Genomic DNA, 20,797 nt, shown 5'->3' with positions numbered 1-20,797 from the left:
AAAAGTTATGGGTCTTAGAAGGTAAGGAGAAAAAAACGTGCACCAGAAAAATAAATAAATAGCTGGGTCATGAAGGGGTTAAAACACGTATACATTCTTAGAGACTGACTAAGCTAAATAAAGACTTGTATTAAGACTTTCTTCATTAAGCTGCAGATGTAGTCTACATAACTTGAGAGTATTGCTACCAAACGTATCCAAGTAGACCTAGTTTTGTTAACAGTGAATCTTAGCATTTGTAGTAAATATATGGCATGTATAGTTTATGGCAATATGTTTGGGTGACAGACTAAGCTACTTTTAGCATCTTTCAGGATTACACCGGTATAAGCCATTCTCATTCCATCAACACCTATAAACTGTTCCCATTTTCATGCATGCACCATGGGTAAAGAAAATAGCATGTGCTCAACCAGCAAATGTGTCAGTATATTCTTAGAGCTTAATTACCACTGAATTAATAATAGCCCGCAGCGTACTAATTAACTATTTCAGGCCTAAGAATTCGCATAATGACCTACATTGAAGTCAATGGGAACTTTAGCTAAATTAACATTTTACAACTGGTAGTGTCAATTCCAGAGTTGATATGGTTAGTATAATAATGATCAACTTTAAAAATAGCCAAAGCGGAAAACTCCTTTACTGCTGCTTAAGGTACCATTAGCAAACCACTGGGATAAGGGATTTATGCCATAATTTAAGCCAACATTCAAATAAAGGTTATCAGAGGCTATGCACAATTTATCAACCTTCTTGATTATGTCTTAAAATAAAAATTTAAGCAATTTTGCAAAAAGCCTTGGCTAAAAAATCCTACAATTTTTTTGTATACAGCTTCTTTGCATGCCCGTGTGTCATCCTGGTTGCAGACTAAAATGAGACTCAATTTACAGTCTGATCCAGCAGTCGTTCCTTTGCTGACTCACTATCCACTGCTGGGGCAGACATAAAGAAAAAAAATAACACTGCAGGATTAGAGGTTTATTTTTAGTCTGTACTTATAAAGACACATGGGCAGGGACTGCCTTAAATGGGCACTCTCAATAAAACAAATTTTTGCTATTGCACTCCTTATGGCAAATAAAAAAGATTTCTAATATACTTTGGTTTAAAAAAAAAAATGATGTTTTCTATGTTTTATTTGTGCTTAAAAAAGCTCAAGAGCACATTTTTCCCCATCTTATACACAGACTTAGGACCAAAGCCCAAACACAGGAAGTTCAGCCTGGAGTGCTGAGGGGGGGTGTGTCCAACCAACAGCATATGGCAGTTAAGTGTGAGAGGCGCTATGATTGGATGAGGCTGGACATACCCCTTTCAGCACTCCAGGCTGCACTTTCTGTGTTTGGACCTCAGTCCTAAGTTTGTGTATGAGATGTGGGAAAATGTGCTCTTGAGCTTTTTTAACCCCTTAAGGACGCAGGACGTAAATGTACGTCCTGGTGAGGTGGTACTTAACGCACCAGGACGTACATTTACGTCCTAAGCATAACCGCGGGCATCGGAGCGATGCCCGTGTCATGCGCGGCTGATCCCGGCTGCTGATCGCAGCCAGGGACCCGCCGGCAATGGCCGACACCCGCGATCTCGCGGGCGTCCGCCATTAACCCCTCAGGTGCCGGGATCAATACAGATCCCGGCATCTGCGGGAGTTCGCGATTTAAATGAACGATCCGATCGCCCGCAGCGCTGCTGCGGGGATCCGATCATTCATAACGCCGCACGAAGGTCCCCTCTCCTTCCTCCGTGTGGCTCCCGGCGTCTCCTGCTCTGGTCTGTGATCGAGCAGACCAGAGCAGGAGATGACCGATAATACTGATCTGTTCTATGTCCTATACATAGAACAGATCAGTATTAGCAATCATGGTATTGCTATGAATAGTCCCCTATGGGGACTATTCAAGTGTAAAAAAAAAATTAAAAAAATGTAAAAGTAAAAGTAAAAAAAAAGTGAAAAATCCCCTCCCCCAATAAAAAAGTAAAACGTCCGTTTTTTCCTATTTTACCCCCAAAAAGCGTAAAAAACATTTTTTCTAGACATATTTGGTATCGCCGCGTGCGAAAATGTCCGAACTATTAAAATAAAATGTTAATGATCCCGTACGGTGAACGGCGTGAACGAAAAATATTAAAAAAGTCCAAAATTCCTACTTTTTTAATACATTTTATTAAAAAAAAAATTATAAAAAGTGTATTAAAAGTTTTTTATATGCAAATGTGGTATCAAAAAAAAGTACAGATCATGGCGCAAAAAATGAGCCCCCATACTGCCACTTATACGGAAAAATAAAAAAGTTAGAGGTCATCAAAATAAAGGGATTATAAACGTACTAATTTGGTTAAAAAGTTTGTGATTTTTTTTAAGCGCAACAATAATATAAAAGTACATAATAATGGGTATCATTTTAATCGTATTGACCCTCAGAATAAAGAACACATGTCATTTTTACCATAAATTGTACGGCGTGAAAACAAAACCTTCCAAAATTAGCAAAATTGCGTTTTTCGTTTTAATTTCCCCACAAAAATAGTGTTTTTTGGTTGCGCCATACATTTTATGATATAATGAGTGATGTCATTACAAAGGACAACTGGTCGCGCAAAAAACAAGCCCTCATACTAGTCTGTGGATGAAAATATAAAAGAGTTATGATTTTTAGAAGGCGAGGAGGAAAAAATGAAAACGTAAAAATTAAATTGTCCTTAAGGCCAAAATGGGCTGAGTCCTTAAGGGGTTAAGCACAAATAAAACATAGAAAACTTCATTTTTGTTAAACAAAGTATATTAAATATTTTTTTTTTTACCATAAGGAGTGCAATAGCAAAAATAAATTTTAATGAGAGTTACCCTTTAAGGGTTTGCAACATCTGTGACTGCATCACCCTGCCCTAGTCAATAGGGAAGCCACAAAGAGCTCATCCCTTCTTCCATTCTGTACACTTTGGCATGCTGGGGGCCATCAGCAGCTCTTAGTCAACAGCTATGAAGGCTCCCTGTGTAGTGTCCTGTAAAGGGAAGTGCAGGGAGCAGTCACAGCCATTGTCTGGAAGTGGCTGACAGCTCCCTGGAGGATAAATCTGGGTGCTGTACTTCCTGTGAAGAGGATCTATCTCCAACTAGATAAATAAATAAAACACAGCATGTAAAAAAAGAAAAAAAAAAAACTACTCATCTTCCAAAGGTCCAATCCAGAGGAGGTTCTCCAAACGTCCCCTCTGTCTATTTACAAGGGGCTAGTAAGTGACGGCTGCAGTAGTATCAGCAGTCAAGTGCTGTAATACTATAGTTACATGAATAGGGGGGCTCTGTTATTAAAAAATAAGGAGTGGGTTTCAACCAATGCACTCTCAATTAAAGTAGAAACTGTAATTCTTTATTATATAATTTTATTTATATAGCGCCTACAGATTCCGCAGCGCATATATATATATATATATATATATATATATATATATATGTATATAGCATAAACATCCAAAATAGCTAAATAATTAGCACATTAGAACCTGAGGGGGCAAGACATTGCCCCTCCAAGGAGCATGTGAATGAAATAACAGGTACATCATACATCCTGTCTCAAAGTAGATAGACAATAGATGTGAACAATAAATTGCATTATAGCCCTAGGCCCTAAACAGACGCAATTAAAAAAAAAAAAAAAAAAATTAGCTGCAGTTTGCAACGGTACAACTTTTGTGTAGTTCTGGCTTGTTTAATCACTTTTTATTCCTTTTTTTCTGGGATGTGATGTGACCAAAAATTGGTATTTTTTTTTTTTTTTTTTTTTTTTAGTACATCAAGAAAAAGGAATGAGGTGATACCCTGATTCACCATAATGTGACAGGTGAATGAAATTGATTATAGGGTGACAGTGGCAATGGGAGGGATAATTTAGGCAGAAAGTGAATAGTTGAGTCTTGAAGTTGTATTATAAGTTGTAAGTATGAGCAAGTGCAGGGATCTAAGATAATTTATCAAGGGTCAAATTGTGATTGCTAGACATCCAAAATGGCGGAATTTTTTTCCCAGGATGCACTTATAACTAAAACAAGTGGACCAAGGAAAGACTGCCAGTGAACCAGCAACAAGGTCATTGTTTACCATTTTAAAGTTGACCCATGTCTAGCACTGAAGTCACATACAATATGCCTGTTGGCATCAAAACTGAACCATGATGCAATGGAAGTAAGTGGCCTTATGCATCATATTTTGGACACCCAAGTGCAAATGGGTTACTTACATAGGAAGAAGATGGCAACTGGGTGCACTATAGAAAAAGGTGAACCAATAGAGGCAGTGTGATGCTCTGAAAACCTGGTGCCCAAACCCAGCATTGGCGTGGATACTAGGGATCGATCGATTATCGGTATGGCCGATATTATCGGCCGATAATCACGATTTTGGGCATTATCGGTATCGGCAATTACCTTGCCGATAAGCCAATAATGCCCCGCACCGCTCCCACAGCACCGCTACCACCCCCCCGACCTTCCGCGCCGCACCGCGACCGCACCCCCGACCCACCGCACCGCGTCTCACCCCCCATCGTAGTGCTGGGCGGTATACCGGTATGGATTTTTGCCCATAAAGCTCGGGCCCCTCCCCCACCCTCCGAGTCATTAAAAAAAATTAAACTTACCCGTAATGGGGGTGGTCCGGGCCATCCATCCTTCCTGTAGTGTCCGGCGGCATTCCGGGTGGAGGGTGAACCGGTCTGGGCTGTCCTTCTCCGGGGGTCATCTTCTTCACTCCGGGCAGGCTCCGGCCTAGTACGCTGCATAGACGCCGCTACGCCGTGATGTCAGGTGCGTCGCTGTGCACGGGCGTCACTGCGCACGGGCGTCACTGCGCAGCGGCGTCTATGCTGCATTACTAGGCCGGAGCCTGCCCGGAGTGGAGAAGATGACCCCCGGAGAAGAAGGACAGCCCGGACCGGTTCACCCTCCACCCGGAATGCCGCCGGACACTACAGGAAGGAAGGATGGCCCGGACCACCCTGACAGGTAGGGGGAGAGAAGCGGGTGGTGGCGGCCTATGGCACCGCAAAAGCCACTGGAGTGCATTGATTTGAAGTGCCCGCTTTAAATCAATGATCTGCAGCGGTGTCGCGGGGGGATAAATAGCCGATAACTTATACCAGAATATCGGTATAAGTTATCTGCTATCGGCCCTAACCTGCACCGATTATCTGTATCGGCCCTAAAAAAACGATATCGGTCGATCCCTAGTGGATACTACTTTGACATGTACCACCTACCTAAAAAATATTGTGGACCAAGTATATATATGCCAAATGTATTTTATAATGGGCAGTGGCATAAATAAGGAGCGTGCACGGAAGGTCTGCAATGGTTTGGGGAATGTGACAGCTAAAGAGTTCAATGCTGCTATAGTTTTAGTGCCAAATATTACCTTTAGCAGTTTTCGCAGTCAATGCCACAATTTTTCAGAGCTGTATTTGTGGCATATTGGCAGACTCCTGAACATTAGGCAGGTTTTAATGTTAAGAATGCTTGGCCTGTGGTCTCTTTAATATATTAACCCACCAACAACAAACAGTGACAGGAAATAGTTGCCCTTTAGTTGTTAAGTTTGTAAAGACCCGTAATGAAACCTTAATAAAATAAAGGTTAATGGCTCAGGGTGGTATGGACATAGGAGCCTATTTAATCAATATAATAAGGATGCTGACTCTTTGTGCTCAGCCTAATTGCAGCATATCAAGAATCGTTGACAAGAATTTGTAAGATGCATTGGCGTCACATGGGGCTTCAGTAATACAATATTAACATCTTTAAAAGTCTTGTGCTGGAGCATTTCCAGACAGTCAGTTTAGAATACTGTAGGCACCGGCTCCTGAGGATACTGGGCTAAATAGATGAGCAGAGAGCAAATAAACTCCATATTATAATTTGCTCCTCATCTGAAATTAAAGAGTCTATTGATTTCAGCAACCTAAAGTAACAGGCAATGGAGATGTTAGCGGCTTCATCAACATTATAGGAATATCAGTGAACATTGAAAATCAAATTTAAATTATGCGGTTAAAGCAGGAAGGCTCATTTCATGATATGAGAAATGGAAGACTACAGCACATTCCTCCTGTCTTGGAAATGAGGCAGTGGAACCTGCCAATATGTAAGGGGTTTAGAATATATTAACCCCTTAAGGACACAGCCCATTTTGACATTAAAGGGCTTATAAGTTTAGCAGCAATTTTCCAGTTTTTCATGAAAATTTCAAAATCGGAATTTTTCAGCAACCAGTTCAGTTTGATATTTACTCGAGAGAGAAATACCCCAGAAATGACCCCATTATATAAACTACACTCTCAAAGTATTAAAAATGATATTCAGAAAGTTTGTTAACCCTTTAGGTGTTTCACAGGAATAGAAGCAAAGTGAAGGAGAAAATTCATTTTCAAAATTTTTACAAGGGGTAAAATGAGAAAAAGTCCCCTAAAATTTGTAACCCCATTGCTCTCGAGTAAGGAAATACCTAATATGTGGATATAAAGTGCTCTGTGGGTGCACTAGAGGGCTCGGAATGGAAGGAGCGACAATGGTATTGTGGAGAGCAAATTTTGCTGAAATGGTTTTTTGGGGGGTATAGCATACTATTTTGGAAACTACACCCTTCAAGGCACGTAACAAGGGGTCCAGTGAGCCTTAACACCACACAGGTGTTTGACGACTTTTCGTTAAAGTGGAAGGTGTACATGATAAATAAATTTCACAAAATGCAGTTTTTTCCCCAAATTTTCAGTTTTTATAAGGGGTAATAGGAGAAAATGCCCCCCAAAATTTGTAACCCAATTTCTTCTGAGTATGGAAATACCCCATGTGTGGACGTAAAGCACTCGGCAGGCGAACTACAATGCTCAGAAGAGAATGAGCCACATTTGGCTTTTGAAAAGCAAATTTTGCTGAAATGGCTTTTGGGGGACAGGTCGCATCTAGGAAACCCCTATGGTGCCAGAAGAGCAAAAAAAACAAACACATGGCATACTACTCTGGAAACTACACCCCTCAAGGCACGTAACAAGGGGTACAGTGAGCCTCAATACCGCACAGATGTTTGACAAATTTTCACAAAATTTGGACGTGAAAATGAAAAATGTAATTTTTTTTCACTAAAATGCTGATGTTACTGCAAAGTTTTCATTTTTAAAATGGTTAATAGGAGAACCCCCCCCCAAAAAAAATAAAAATAAAATCTGTAACCCCATTTCTTCTGAGTATGGAAATACACCATGTGTGGATGTCAAGTGGTCTGCTGGCGCACTACAATGCTCACAAGAGAAGGAGTGCCATGGAAAGATAATATGGTTGGAATAGAAATTGGGGGCCATGTGCGTTTACAAAACCCCCATGGTGTCATAACAGTGGACCCCCCACATGTGACCCCATTTTGGCAACTACTACCTCATGGAATGTAATAAGCGGTGCAGTGAGTATTTACACCCCACTGGCATTTGACAGATCGTTGGAACATTGGGCTGTGCAAATGAGAATAAAAAAATTTCATTTTCATGGACCACTGTTCCAAAAATCTGTCAGACACCTGTGGGGTGTAAATGTTCACTGCACCACTTATTACATTCTGTGAGGGGTGTAGTTTCCAAAATGGGGTCACATGTGGGGGAGTCCACTGTTCTGGCACCATGGGGGGGGGGGGGGACTTTGTAAACAAACATGGCCTTCAATTCCAGACAATTTTTTTTCTCTGAGCATTGAAGTTCGCCCGTAGAGCACTTAACATACACATTTTGGGTATTTCCTTACTCAGAAGAAACAGGGTTACACATTTTGGGGGCTTTTCTTTTTTTTACTATTACCCCTTGTGAAAATGAAAACATTGGGGTAACACCAGCATTTTAGCGAAATTTTTTTTTTTTTTCATTTTCATGTCCAACTTTAATGAAAATTTGTTAAACACCTGTGGGGTATTAAGGCGCACTATACCCCTTGCTACGTTCCGTGAGGGGTGTAGTTTTCAATATGGGGTCACATGTGTATTTTGTTTTTGCGTTTATGTCAGAACCGCTGTAACTATCAGCCACCCCTGTGCAAATCACCAATTTAGGCCTCAAATGTACATTTGAGATTGTGTATCCACCATAAGGTTATTTTAGTATGTACCTGGCAGACAGTAATGGACATGCTTAGGAAGGATCTGCGCTTGTCTTGGGGCTAAATAGCTATGTCATGAGATTACCATAACACTGTGGCTAGCTTTTTGTGAACTTGTATTTCCTGTTTGACTTTTCTTTTTTTTGACTACTAATCCCACAATTAAATTTTCCTCCCTCACACACATCAGCAACCCCACCCATCGAAACATAAATGAGCTGCATCCATCAAAAGACTTGTGGTTTTCAATCAGGGTGCCTTCAGCTGTTGCAATAGTTGCAGTGTGATCTCTCTCCCACCAAGCGATCGCTCGATCCATTGAAGCAAAGCAGACAGGCTCCCTGTCATCAGCTAACTAGTGAGTCAGGTCTCGGCCGCATTGCAAGCTGGGAAAAATCTCAGACAACAGTAACTTTGTATGCTGATAAAAATAAAGATTGGAGTGAAAATCACAGAAGAATTTTGACAAAATCGTCACACACAGGTATAGACACTATATTATGAACTACACTAACTTTACAGCCCCTGTAGCATATTCAAGTAAAAAAAAAAATCCTGGAATACCCCTTTAATCAATGTATAGTAGAAATGGAGCCAGTGATGGTTGAATGCAAGAAAGTCCCATTTATTGAAATAAAATCCAGAGACACAGAGTGAATATGTAACGCGTTTCAGGCGATACCGCCCCTTAGTCATACACCTTACACAGTGAGATTCTTCAGTTTAAATAGAGGAAGTAACTCGGGAAAGATGAAATGCACCTGTCCAGAAGTACTTAACCCGCTACACATAAAAGTCCAACAAGGATACATGAATCAAATAAAATGAAGAACCAAATGGAAACTGCTGTGATAATATAGATTTATTAAATATTAAATACAAAATCACATACACAGCAAAAGCAATTATAAGGAAAGAGCTGGAAAGAGAATAATTTATACATTTCACCCTATATAGAGTAAAGCGTAGTGAACTGAAAAAGATACCAGGAATAGCAAATGGATTTAAAAAAAAATTATAATTAATGATAATATAATAGCATATCCTGTCTTATATTCAGTCCAGTAGGCACTCTAGTTTCTAAAGTGATGATCCAAAAAATCTTGCGTGCAAAAACTTTTTGACGGAAGTCTCCACCTCTCTGTGGAAGATCATCTCTTTCAGTACCTTGAACCATGAGGGATGCTGTACTGCCTGCATGTATTTGTGTGCAATGTGTGGATACTGCTGAGGTGTTGCGGCTGTTAAAAAATGGAATGTCTGATAGATGTTTGTGAATTCTTACTTTAAGTGGGGTCATAGTACATTCCACATATGAAAGGTGATGCCTGTAGAAAAAGAGGTAAAGTGGTAAAGTACAGATGTGATGGCCGCATGTGTAAGTGCCTGTATGTCTCAGCCAGGAATGCTCTTGTTTAGTGGAACTAGTAAACAGACTTGGAGATATAAGTTGTCCCAAAGTGGGAGCTCTTCTAGCTATACATCATTAGCCCCCAGACATAGAGTGAGTATATGTAGGATCAGTAGTAATAAGAGGCATACATTTATGAATAATTTTGCAAATCTCTCCAAACTGCCTACTATATTGAGTAGAAAACATGACCGGGACCGTGGATGTTGATGAAGTCCTTGGTTTGTGGTGGTTGATATTAATTAAATCTTGTCTAGCTTTATTCAGAGCAATATCTGAGGCCCGCTTCAACATCCTGTCTTAATAGCCCCTATGTTTAAGGCGTCAAGTCAGATCATCCATTTCACGTGAGAAGTCCGTTAATAAAGAACAATTATGGCGTGCTCGAATGGCCTCGCCTATAGGTAGATTCTTCACTACGTGAAATGGGTGACATGAGGTAGCATGTAAAGTCGAGTTAACAGAAGTCTCCTTCCTGAACGTAGTGGATACAATTTTCTGTGAAAGTACATCTCCCACTAAGTTTAAGTCAAGGAAAGGCACCGTATGTTTATGAAATTATACAGTAAATTGAAGATTGTCAGTATTGTCATTTAGATAAGCTGTAAAAAGTTTCATCAGAATCCCACACGATGAGCAAATAGTCTATGTAACAAGCATAATGAGATATGTTGTTCCTGAATGGATTATTGGGAGAAAAAAGATTACGCATTTCCCACCAGCTCATGTAAATATTAGCCAGCAATGGTGAGAATTTGGCCCCCATAGCTGCCCTGGTGATCTGCAGGTAATACATACTATGAAACATGAAAAAATTATGTTTAAGTAAATAATAAATAACGAGAAGCATGTACTCCTGCAGATCAGCAGAGTAGGGGGGAATACTTGTCAAGGAACCACTGTAAGGCAATAAGTGCTTTATCGTGTGGGATTACTGAATAAAGAGAAGACACATTTGTTGTAAGCCAGGACATAGAATCCGTCCATTTAACTTCATTCAAATCAAACAATAAATGTTTAGTAACTTGCACAAAACCCGGTATAGTGGGGACAAGAGCTTGAAGTGAATTGTCGACCCATGCTGACATCTTTTCATTTAAACTGCCTATACCTGAGACCATCAGCCACATTGGTGGGGGAAATATACATTTATGTACTTTGGGGAAAGATTGAAATTCTGCTGCAAACACATGATGCATCATAAATATATAACTTTACTTAAACTAACGTAAACCATCTTGAAAAATACAATCTGAAACAGTGATTCACATTGCGTGTTAAAAGTGTCTTACAAATGGAATTAAACAACTGAAACATTACAGCATCAATCAATCAATCAATGTACCAAAGACAAAATAGTGGTGCTAATGGGAAACAGACATGTAAAGTAGTAGATACACATTCCATTATTACAATCAATGAGAATAGTTTAGCTTAATTGAAAAGATCCATGTCCATGTTTTTAACATGATTTGCTACCCTGACGTTTTTTAACCCCTTAGCCTATTTTCACCTTAAGGACTCAGCAAATTTTCGGTTTAGCATTTTTGCTTTTTCCTCCTTACTTTCTAAAAATCATAACACTTTGAATTTTGCACCTATAGACCCATATAAGGGCTTGTTTTTTTGCAACACCAGTTGTACTTTGCAATGACATCACTTATTTTAGAATATAACCTGTGACTAAATAAAAAAAAAAAATATTTGTGGGGTGAAATAAAAAAAAAAAAAGCCATTTTGTAAATTTTGGTGGCTCCCGTTTCTACGAAGTGCAATATTTGGTAGAAATGATACCTTATCTGTATTCTGTAGGTCCATATGGTTACAAGAATAAGCTTTATTTAATTTTAATACTTAAAAAAGTTATATGGGTCTTTAGATGCCAATTTTAAACATACTAATTTTGGTGCATGTAGTTTATAATTTTGTTTTTTTTCCGTGTATAGGGTGGTATGGGGATAATTTTTTGCGCCATCATCTGTAGTTTCTATAGGTACCGTCTTTGTTTTGATGGGACTTTTTGATTGCTTTTTATGAATATTTTTTATGGTATATGAAGTGACCAAAAATGAAAATTTTGGACTTTGGTATTTTTTTACGTGTACGCCATCAACCGTGTGGTTTAGCTGATCGGGAGATCACAATTTTGTCGCGATAGTCCCAATCAGCTCTGCTGAGCTGCCGGGATTCTTTTACTTTCGATTGGCTGTGCCCGGCATTAGCCGTGGGTCATGGATGCCCGTAGCAATCAGGACCCACCGGGTTTAACCTGTTCTCTGCTGGCGAGAACGGTTTAAACCTGGTAAGCGGGACCAGGGCGAACAGGTACGCCCTGAGTCCTTAAGGATCGGGGATTGCATACGCCCTGCGTCCCCAAGAGGTTAAGAAGACAAAATAAGAGCTTGTGTTTCATATCTACTGATGCGTCTGTAAGTGCTCCTTTCTACTACATACCTTGTCCACAGCAGCAACGTCCTGACAGCACCTGGAGCAATCAGGAATCATGGAAGCTACAACTCGCATGGAGAGGTGAGCGGACTTTTCCTTCTTTTTGCTTAATTGAAACAAGTTCTCTTTGGCTTTAACCCCTTAAGGATGCAGGACGTAAATGTACTTCCTGGTGAGGTGGTACTTTACGCACCAGGACGTACATTTACGTCCTATGCATAACCGCGGGCATCGGAGCGATGCCCGTGTCATGCGCGGCTGATCCCGGCTGCTGATCGCAGCCAGGGACCCGCCGGCAATGGCCGACGCCCGCGATCTCGCGGGCGTCCGCCATTAACCCCTCAGGTGCCGGGATCAATACAGATCACGGCATCTGCGGCAGTTTGCGATTTGAATGAATGATCGGATCGCCCGCAGCGCTGCTGCGGGGATCCGATCATTCATAACACCTCACGGAGGTCCCCTCTCCTTCCTCCGTGCGGCTCCCGGCGTCTCCTGCTCTGGTCTGTGATCGAGCAGACCAGAGCAGAAGATGACCGAGAACACTGATCTGTTCTATGTCCTATACATAGAACAGATCAGTATTAGCAATCATGGTATTGCTATGAATAGTCCCCTATGGGGACTATTCAAGTGTAAAAAAAAATCTTAAAAAATGTAAAAGTAAAAGTAAAAAAAAAGTGAAAAATCCCCTCCCCCAATAAAAAAGTAAAACGTCCGTTTTTTCCTATTTTACCCCCAAAAAGCGTAAAAAAAATTTTTTATAGACATATTTGGTATCGCCAATGTCCGAACTATTAAAATAAAATGTTAATGATCCCGTACGGTGAACAGCGTGAACGAAAAAAAAAAAAAAAAAAGTCCAAAATTCCTACTTTTGTAATGCATTTTATTAAAAAAAAATTATAAAAAATTAATTAAAAGTTTTTCATATGCAAATGTGGTATCAAAAAAAAGTACAGATCATGGCGCAAAACATGAGCCCCCATACCGCCGCTTATACGGAAAAATAAAAAAGTTAGAGGTCATCAAAATAAAGGGATTATAAACGTACTAATTTGGTTAAAAAGTTTGTGATTTTTTTTAAGCGCAACAATAATAGAAAAGTACGTAATAATGGGTATCATTTTAATCGTATTGACCCTCAGAATAAAGAACACACGTCATTTTTACCATAAATTGTACGGCGTGAAAACGAAACCTTTCAAAATTAGCAAAATTGCATTTTTCGTTTTAATTTCCCCACAAAAAGTGTTTTTTGGTTGCGCCATACATTTTATGATATAATGAGTGATGTCATTACAAAGGACAACTGATCGCGCAAAAAACAAGCCCTCATACTAGTCTGTGGATGAAAATATAAAAGAGTTATGATTTTTAAAAGGCGAGGAGGAAAAAATGAAAACATAAAAATTTAATTGTCTGAGTCCTTAAGGCCAAAATGGGCTGAGTCCTTAAGGGGTTAAAGGGGCTTTGGGACTCCGGCGCTAAAACATCTTATCCCCTATCCTAATCCGCCGCTGGGGACCCCCTTGATCTTCCATGCCGCACCCCATTGGAATCAGCCCCCGGAGCGTGCTCGCTCAGGGTCTGATTACTGGCGATCACAGGGACGCCCCTGTGTGACCTCACGTCCCGCACCCTCGATGCAAGCCTATGGGAGGGGGCGGGACCCCCGTGATCAGGCATCTTATCCCCTATCCTTAGGATAGGGGATAAGATGTCTTTGCGCCAGAGTACCCCTTTAACATCAACTACTTGTAGCATTAGGATGTGTTCACACGTACAATATATGCTGAAGATGTAATCACTGAGAAAATATGTAGCATATATGGATACTAGATTTATGGGGATAGAATGTTGATCCTAGCATTTATTCTACTGGAGTCTGGAAGAAATGTTTCCTCTGCTATGGGGCAGTAGGCATCTGGATGAAAACAGTAGGATTTTAGGTTGAACTTAATGGACTCTTTTCAACCGTACAAACTGTAACTATAATTATAGTATCACATTTGTATTCACTGCCTTGTGCAAAAAAATATTTTGATTGCATATATTGTATTATACAGTAATGTATATATTTCTACATATTAATTACTTTGACTTTGGTGTTTAGCCTTATGATCACATGTACTTCAGACATAAAGGCTGGCTCAAGGAAAGGTGCTGTGAAAATATGTCTATAGAATTACCAAGCTTACTCAAGACTAGGGTTGCAACTCTCAAAATACCTTGTATATGCTAACATATTGTGAAGCCTGATCCTTCTGGTTGCTGGACTTTCTTGTTGAGATTTCCCAATTCCTGCTTTGTCAGTGTGCTTCCTCTCTACCATTTGAGTTGCACTGGACTTTACAGATAAGTAGCAGACTACATTACACATTTGATGAACATTCCAACTAAGGGTATGTTCACACTGGCCGATTCCTGCATAATTATGCGAACAGAATTACACAAGTGGAATTACACGCACTGTGGATGGGTCTTCTGCGGACCCGTTTGGTCACACTGAGGAAATTGATACGCGCAAAGAATATGTGCAGTCTTTGTGCTGAAGTCCGTAAGCCCTGCATTGCCGTCAATGGTGACAGCGCAATCTCTGCTTGCGGAATTCTCCGAGCTGAGACTCCGTTCACATTACTCAATGTGAACATAACCTAAGACTAATTATTATAATGCACTCATTCCCTACATATCCTTGTATTTCATGTTAAAAAATAAATTTCTTCTTTACCTCTGTGCCTTGTGAATGTTGGGAGCTTTCAAACGACAACCCAATACCTGTCTCAAATGGAATATTTAAGGGATGCACTTCTTTGGAGTGTTTTATATATAATCTGCAACTAGTAAATCTTGCACATCACAACTCACTATTATGACAAAAAAATGCATCTTATTAAACAGTGAAAGTCTGGCAATTGGTTTTAAGCACTATGAAATTGACAACACCATATGTACAGAGCTTGTATAACAGTAATTGTTCTTTGTTAGGGAGCTATTGGCACTCTTTGTGTTATGGTGGTGCCACACTGTTCCATAATAGTACCAAGGACAGATAGATAGCTCTATGTCAACATGCACAAGTCATGAACATTGACAGACCTATCTGAGAAAAAATATTGAGTGACTAATCTGTAGTTCGTTTTTAAAAGGTTTCCAGAGTGTGCTTAACCCCTTAAGGACTCAGCCCATTTTGGCCTTAAGGACTCAGACAATTTAATTTTTACGTTTTCATTTTTTCCTCCTCGCCTTCTAAAAATCATAACTCTTTTATATTTTCATCCACAGACTAGTATGAGGGCTTGTTTTTTGCGCGACCAGTTGTCCTTTGTAATGACATAACTCATTATATCATAAAATGTATGGCGCAACCAAAAAACACAATTTTTGTGGGGAAATTAAAACGAAAAATGCAATTTTGCTAATTTTGGAAGGTTTCGTTTTCACGCCGTACAATTTATGGTAAAAATGACGTGTGTTCTTTATTCTGAGGGTCAATACGATTAAAATGATACCCATTATTACATACTTTTATATTATTGTTGCGCTTAAAAAAAATCACAAACTTTTTAACCAAATTAGTACGTTTATAATCACTTTATTTTGATGACCCCTAACTTTTTTATTTTTCCGTATAAGCGGCGGTATGGGGGCTCATTTTTTGCGCCATGATCTGTACTTTTTTTTTGATACCACATTTGCATATAAAAAACGTTTAATACATTTTTTATAATTTTTTTTTTAATAAAATGTATTAAAAAAGTAGGAATTTTGGACTTTTTTTTTTTTTTTCGTTCACGCCGTTAACCGTACGGGTGCGGGCGATCCGATCATTCATTCAAATCGTGCACTGCCGCAGATGCCGGGATCTGTATTGATCCCGGCACCTGAGGGGTTAATGGCGGACGCCCGCGAGATCGCGGGCGTCGGCCATTGCCGGCGGGTCCCTGGCTGCGATCAGCAGCCGGGATCAGCCGCGCATGACACGGGCATCGCTCCGATGCCCGCGGTTATGCTTAGGACGTAAATGTACGTCCTGGTGCGTTAAGTACCACCGCACCAGGACGTACATTTACGTCCTGCGTCCTTAAGGGGTTAAAAAAGAAGATTCAATGTGGGTGGTATGTAGTATCTATACCAGATCAGGTTAGCTGCATCCCTTACTTAAAGGGGTACTCCGCTGCCTAGTGCTTATTTCACCAACTTTTTACCTCTTACTTGATGACTTCACATAACACCCCTGTACTGTATGCGCCTTATCCATTAGCATTGTCGTTCCCTGAGTTGGCGTTCTGTCTGGCTCACGTTGTTGCTTATTTCCTGTTGTTCGGTCCGTGAAAACTACCATTCCCCTAATGCTTTGCGGCCTGATTATGCGCTTAGGTGTCACCTATTTTTCCTTGTTATTCCACCCATCCTTTTTTTTTGTTCACGCCTATGTGTATGCCCCCTTTTTTTTTTCTGCCCATAGGCATCCTAGCTTCCGCCCCTTGTTTCTTCTTTCCACGCCCATTATGTTCCATCGTTCCTTAAAGAAATGTGCACCTGCTCATCCCTATGCTGCTAACGTAGCATACGTTATTAGCGTAGCCATGCGCATGCACAGTTCTCCTTCCAGTTCAGGGCTTACGTTCCTAGCGTAGCCCTGCGCATGTGCAGTTGTCCTTACAGCTCAGGGCTATGCTACTAACGTAAGCCCTTATCTGTAAGGACTACTGCGCATGCACAGGGCTACGCTACTGACGTAGCCGACGTTAGCACTACGCTGTAAGCGTAGTGCTGAGAATGCGATTCACAAAATGACCAGACATGCGCACTACGCGCCGAAGACGACTCTCAAAATATACATGACGCATGCGCCTGGCACAAAGGACGATTGGACCAGGCTAGGACGCTCACACAAGGGGCGGCAAAGAAAGTGAAAAACGTCATTCCCACACAATTTCAAAGAATGAATATTCAAGAAGTGGTCCGGCTTGACTACGGACACGGGAGAAGGGAGATGCGGACGTCAACAACATGGCTGACAACAACATGGCCGCAAACGTTGTCAGCAGTCACGAAGCACCAAAAAACTACACTACTTCCTGCACATAGGAACAGTAAGTATAACGGAAATAATATGCATTATTGACACAGCAAACATATTAGAGAGTTAAACAACCTTACACAATGGGCAAATTTATTGATAAAGTCATAGCAGCGGAGTACCCCTTTAAATAGGGGAGAGGGAACCTGTGCAAGGATTTCATCTCCAGAGGTGCTCCTACACCTTAGATAGTTGGCCAAACCTGACAACTTCAGCAGGTTGCTCTGACTGCCTAAAGTGTATGATAATCTGGCGAATTGCCACTGACAAACTTTGCCGGTGGAGAGAAGAGTTAGGCATGTTATAAGATAAGTCGACACCAGAGCTGTCTGAGAGAACACAAGAATGCTCAGTCATGCCCAAAATGATTGTGTATAGAGATGTCTGGAGACATAACTGTTACCTGACCCTGTTTTAATCTATGCTTTTGGGGACCCTCACTTCCATAAACAACCAGGGAAAGTCATATTCATATTGGTGTCCCAAATGCCCTTAATATGGACTTACTTATGAAAGCATATTAAAATAGCTCTTGCTACAACATATGACCCCTGAAATTCTTAATTTTCTGTCTATTCATCGCCACGAAAGAAGCATAACACTTTCTAAAGTTTTCTTTAAAAATCCAAATTAAGATCTGTCATTTGCCAAAGACATGCTGATAACAGTACATCACATTGTCAGGGCTGGAAGGAAGTACTTAATATGCAAAAGGTTATTATGCTTGATAAGGAACAGAATGTGCCAAAATCTAAAGACCATGCATTCAAGTAAGAGTATTTGTTGCGGACTGACCTTAGACCGTACAGTACGGTGCCATCGGGATGAAGACGAATCATTCTATTCTTCACTGTAACACCATGCACAAAAGATTTCTTGTCATTTAAAAAGTATGTATCAGGAACCCAGAGCTGATCTGCCACTCTATTGTCCAAGGTCAAATTTAAAGGAATCACTGAATATGAAAGTCTTTTATCCCTCCAAGCCTGCTGAAAGTACATTGTCAGTGTGTAGTCCTAAAAAGAAAAAAAGAAAAACACAGACAATAAGTAATTTTAATACATTTCCACATTGTCAATTCATAGCAGGAAGACCATAGCTTTATCATGCATTTCAAGGTCTAGAACAACTTGCACATGGCTGAACAAATTATTTAGCTTTCTTCCTTCTGAAATATTAGAACATTTCTTATTTAAGACCAAATCCATCTATGAGCGTTGGGAAGATAATTCTGTGTGGTCTGACAGTAATAAATGTATTTTTACAATCATCTTTTAATTATTGCATTAATAATTACTGTAGCAGGCAAAGCTGTTAATACACAGAGAATAGGATATTCATTCAGCTCTGTCTGCCCAGCGATACAGTTTTGAACGTATTTGAATACACTGTACGCAGTGAGTAATCCTTTGTATTGCTAGAGTTTTAGGAGGGAAGATAATAATGGGAGCAATCTGCATATGTGAATTTAATCATACTGAGCTGTGTATAATAACCCAATCGTTTTGTAACAGTTTGACAGGAGCCTGGCATCGCTGATCATGACGTCAGACTCTTATGATAAAGCTCTTAGTCTGTTACTTCCCATTTGCTTCCGTTGTTGTCCAGGTATTGGTAACCTTCTGCGCTATTCTTTCCATATAGTGACGGAAGGTTTCAACCGGATGCCTCCATTATATGTCAGTGCCAGTAACATTTGTCACATACGCCCTGTGAAGCCAGAGTGCTTTATGCTATTGTATCTACCATGAGCGGTGGTCAATCTACACTACACCAGAACAAAGGCCTTACTTGACTCCATCCAAGGGCCAAACACTACATCCAATGTGCTTGAATTCTAATGTTTCTTGTACTATCTACATTTGCCTAACCAAACATATTTTAATAACAGTGTATGGCAGTATTGCAAATATCTAATGTTTATGCCTTCCTTTATATGATTATACAAATAAATGAGTCAGTTGGTACCAGTGCATTCATGGAAAGGATTTGCTTGGCTCTTCTGAACAAATTCCAATCTACGTTCCCATCCGCATTCACATTTTCAATTATGTGTTCCATTGTGGAACAGGAAACCAATTATGACAACTGTGTCAAAGGTCCATCACATGATGGTCGCCAACAGTGCCTGGCAGACCCCATTAACTTACAAGGTGGTCTGTTGGGTTCTATCTTTGTGTTTCCCATGTTATTGAAACAGAAATTAAAATAAAACAGAAAACTCAAAATGTCATCCATGACATCAATAGTGCCAAACAATGACTTAAAATGGTTATCCAGGAATAGTGAAACAAAGCTAATTTCTTTCAAAAACTGCTGTTTACAGGTTGGGTTCTGAAGCTCAGTTTCTTTGAAGCAAATGGAACCAAGGTGTACTACTACACCCAAACTGGAGGCAGACGAAGAGTTAAAAAAAATATAAAAATAGCTCTGTTTTTCAATTTCTGGATAACACCTTCAAAAAGAGTTCTGTTGGGTTCCATATGTCCGTCATTTTACTGGAAAAAAAATGCTGAGATTGAGCGTTCAACATACATGTGAATCTAGCCTAATGTATTCGAATACAAATGAAACCAGCAACTTAAGTATGCTACATGTGCCGCCATGATTGTCGGGTGTCAAGCCTAACATTTTTTTTTTTTTTTAAAGAAACAAAGTATATAACCATTGTGGCACTGCATTTAAAAGATATATGGTTGGGGCTGTAAATGGACACCTGCTATATATGGAAATTTAATATATATGCATAGGGCAATGTGCAGACAACATTTTTATACATCAGAAATTTATTATTTTTATTAAACAAACTGAAGTGGTATTTCAATGCAAAATAAACATTGTGTACATTTTTAGTTAACAGCCTGCACATACTCAGATAAAAGCCACATATTCTTCTTAAGTTGGCATAAAGTGATGACAAATCACAATCACACAGGCTTTTTGACTTTTTTGCCATGTAAAATAAATTGAATCATAAAAACATAAATCACAGCCATCTAAATCCAAAGCCAGTAGGTTCTCGATGATAATAACTGAAGGGTTGACTCATGTTAATTACATATCTGAGATAGTATACATTTTATACTATCTCACTTCAAATTTAACTCAAGCACATTGAAAGAAATGCCAATCCTCAATAATAATGTGGTTTCCATAGCACTTTATACGAAAACACCATATTTCTGTACTCTAGCACTGTAGCCGTATGTCAAATATATTTTAACCACTTGCTGACTGCCTATTGACGTAAACAGAATTTTTTTTATTTATATATGTGCCCAGACTGCATTGTAAAACAAAAAAAAGATTATACTTTCCTCCCTTGCAGCCTCCGGTATTGGCATCCAGTCTTTGCCTTGCTGAACTTTCCAGAGCTGCAGATGGCAGGTCAAAAAAACATTAATCCAATCACTGACTGGTCAAAAAAAAAAAAAAACGCTGCCATCAGTGATTGGCTGAGCAGCAATGTGATGTAGTATCTACCACTTCTTAAAGGGGTACTCCGGTGCTTAGACATCTTATCCCCTATCCAAAGGATAGGGGATAAGATGCCTGATCGCGGGAGTCCCGCCGCTGGGGACCCCCGTGATATTGCACGCGGCACCCCGTTTGTAATCAGTCCCCGGAGAATCTTCGCTCTGGGTCTGATTACCGGCGACCACAGGGCCGACGGCGTGTGACATCACGTCTCCACCCCCGTGTGATGTCACGCT

At 40.0% G+C, this 20,797-nt stretch overlaps 1 protein-coding gene across 1 annotated transcript in view; it reads right to left on the bottom strand.

The window, feature by feature from the left end:
• LOC130267247 (gamma-aminobutyric acid receptor subunit beta-2) overlaps positions 1-20,797 on the bottom strand; it is a 473,943-nt gene that overhangs the window by 256,429 nt on the left and 196,717 nt on the right. The window contains exon 4 of the mRNA XM_056516672.1: positions 17,880-18,100. Within this exon, the coding sequence (XP_056372647.1) occupies positions 17,880-18,100 (221 nt within the window). The remainder of the gene's footprint in view (positions 1-17,879; positions 18,101-20,797) is intronic.

Source organism: Hyla sarda, chromosome 4 (genome assembly GCF_029499605.1).
Source record: "Hyla sarda isolate aHylSar1 chromosome 4, aHylSar1.hap1, whole genome shotgun sequence".
In the NCBI taxonomy this organism is placed as follows: Eukaryota; Metazoa; Chordata; class Amphibia; order Anura; family Hylidae; genus Hyla; species Hyla sarda.
Note: the sequence above shows the minus strand (reverse complement) of the source record. Positions and strands in the feature narration are given on the sequence as shown.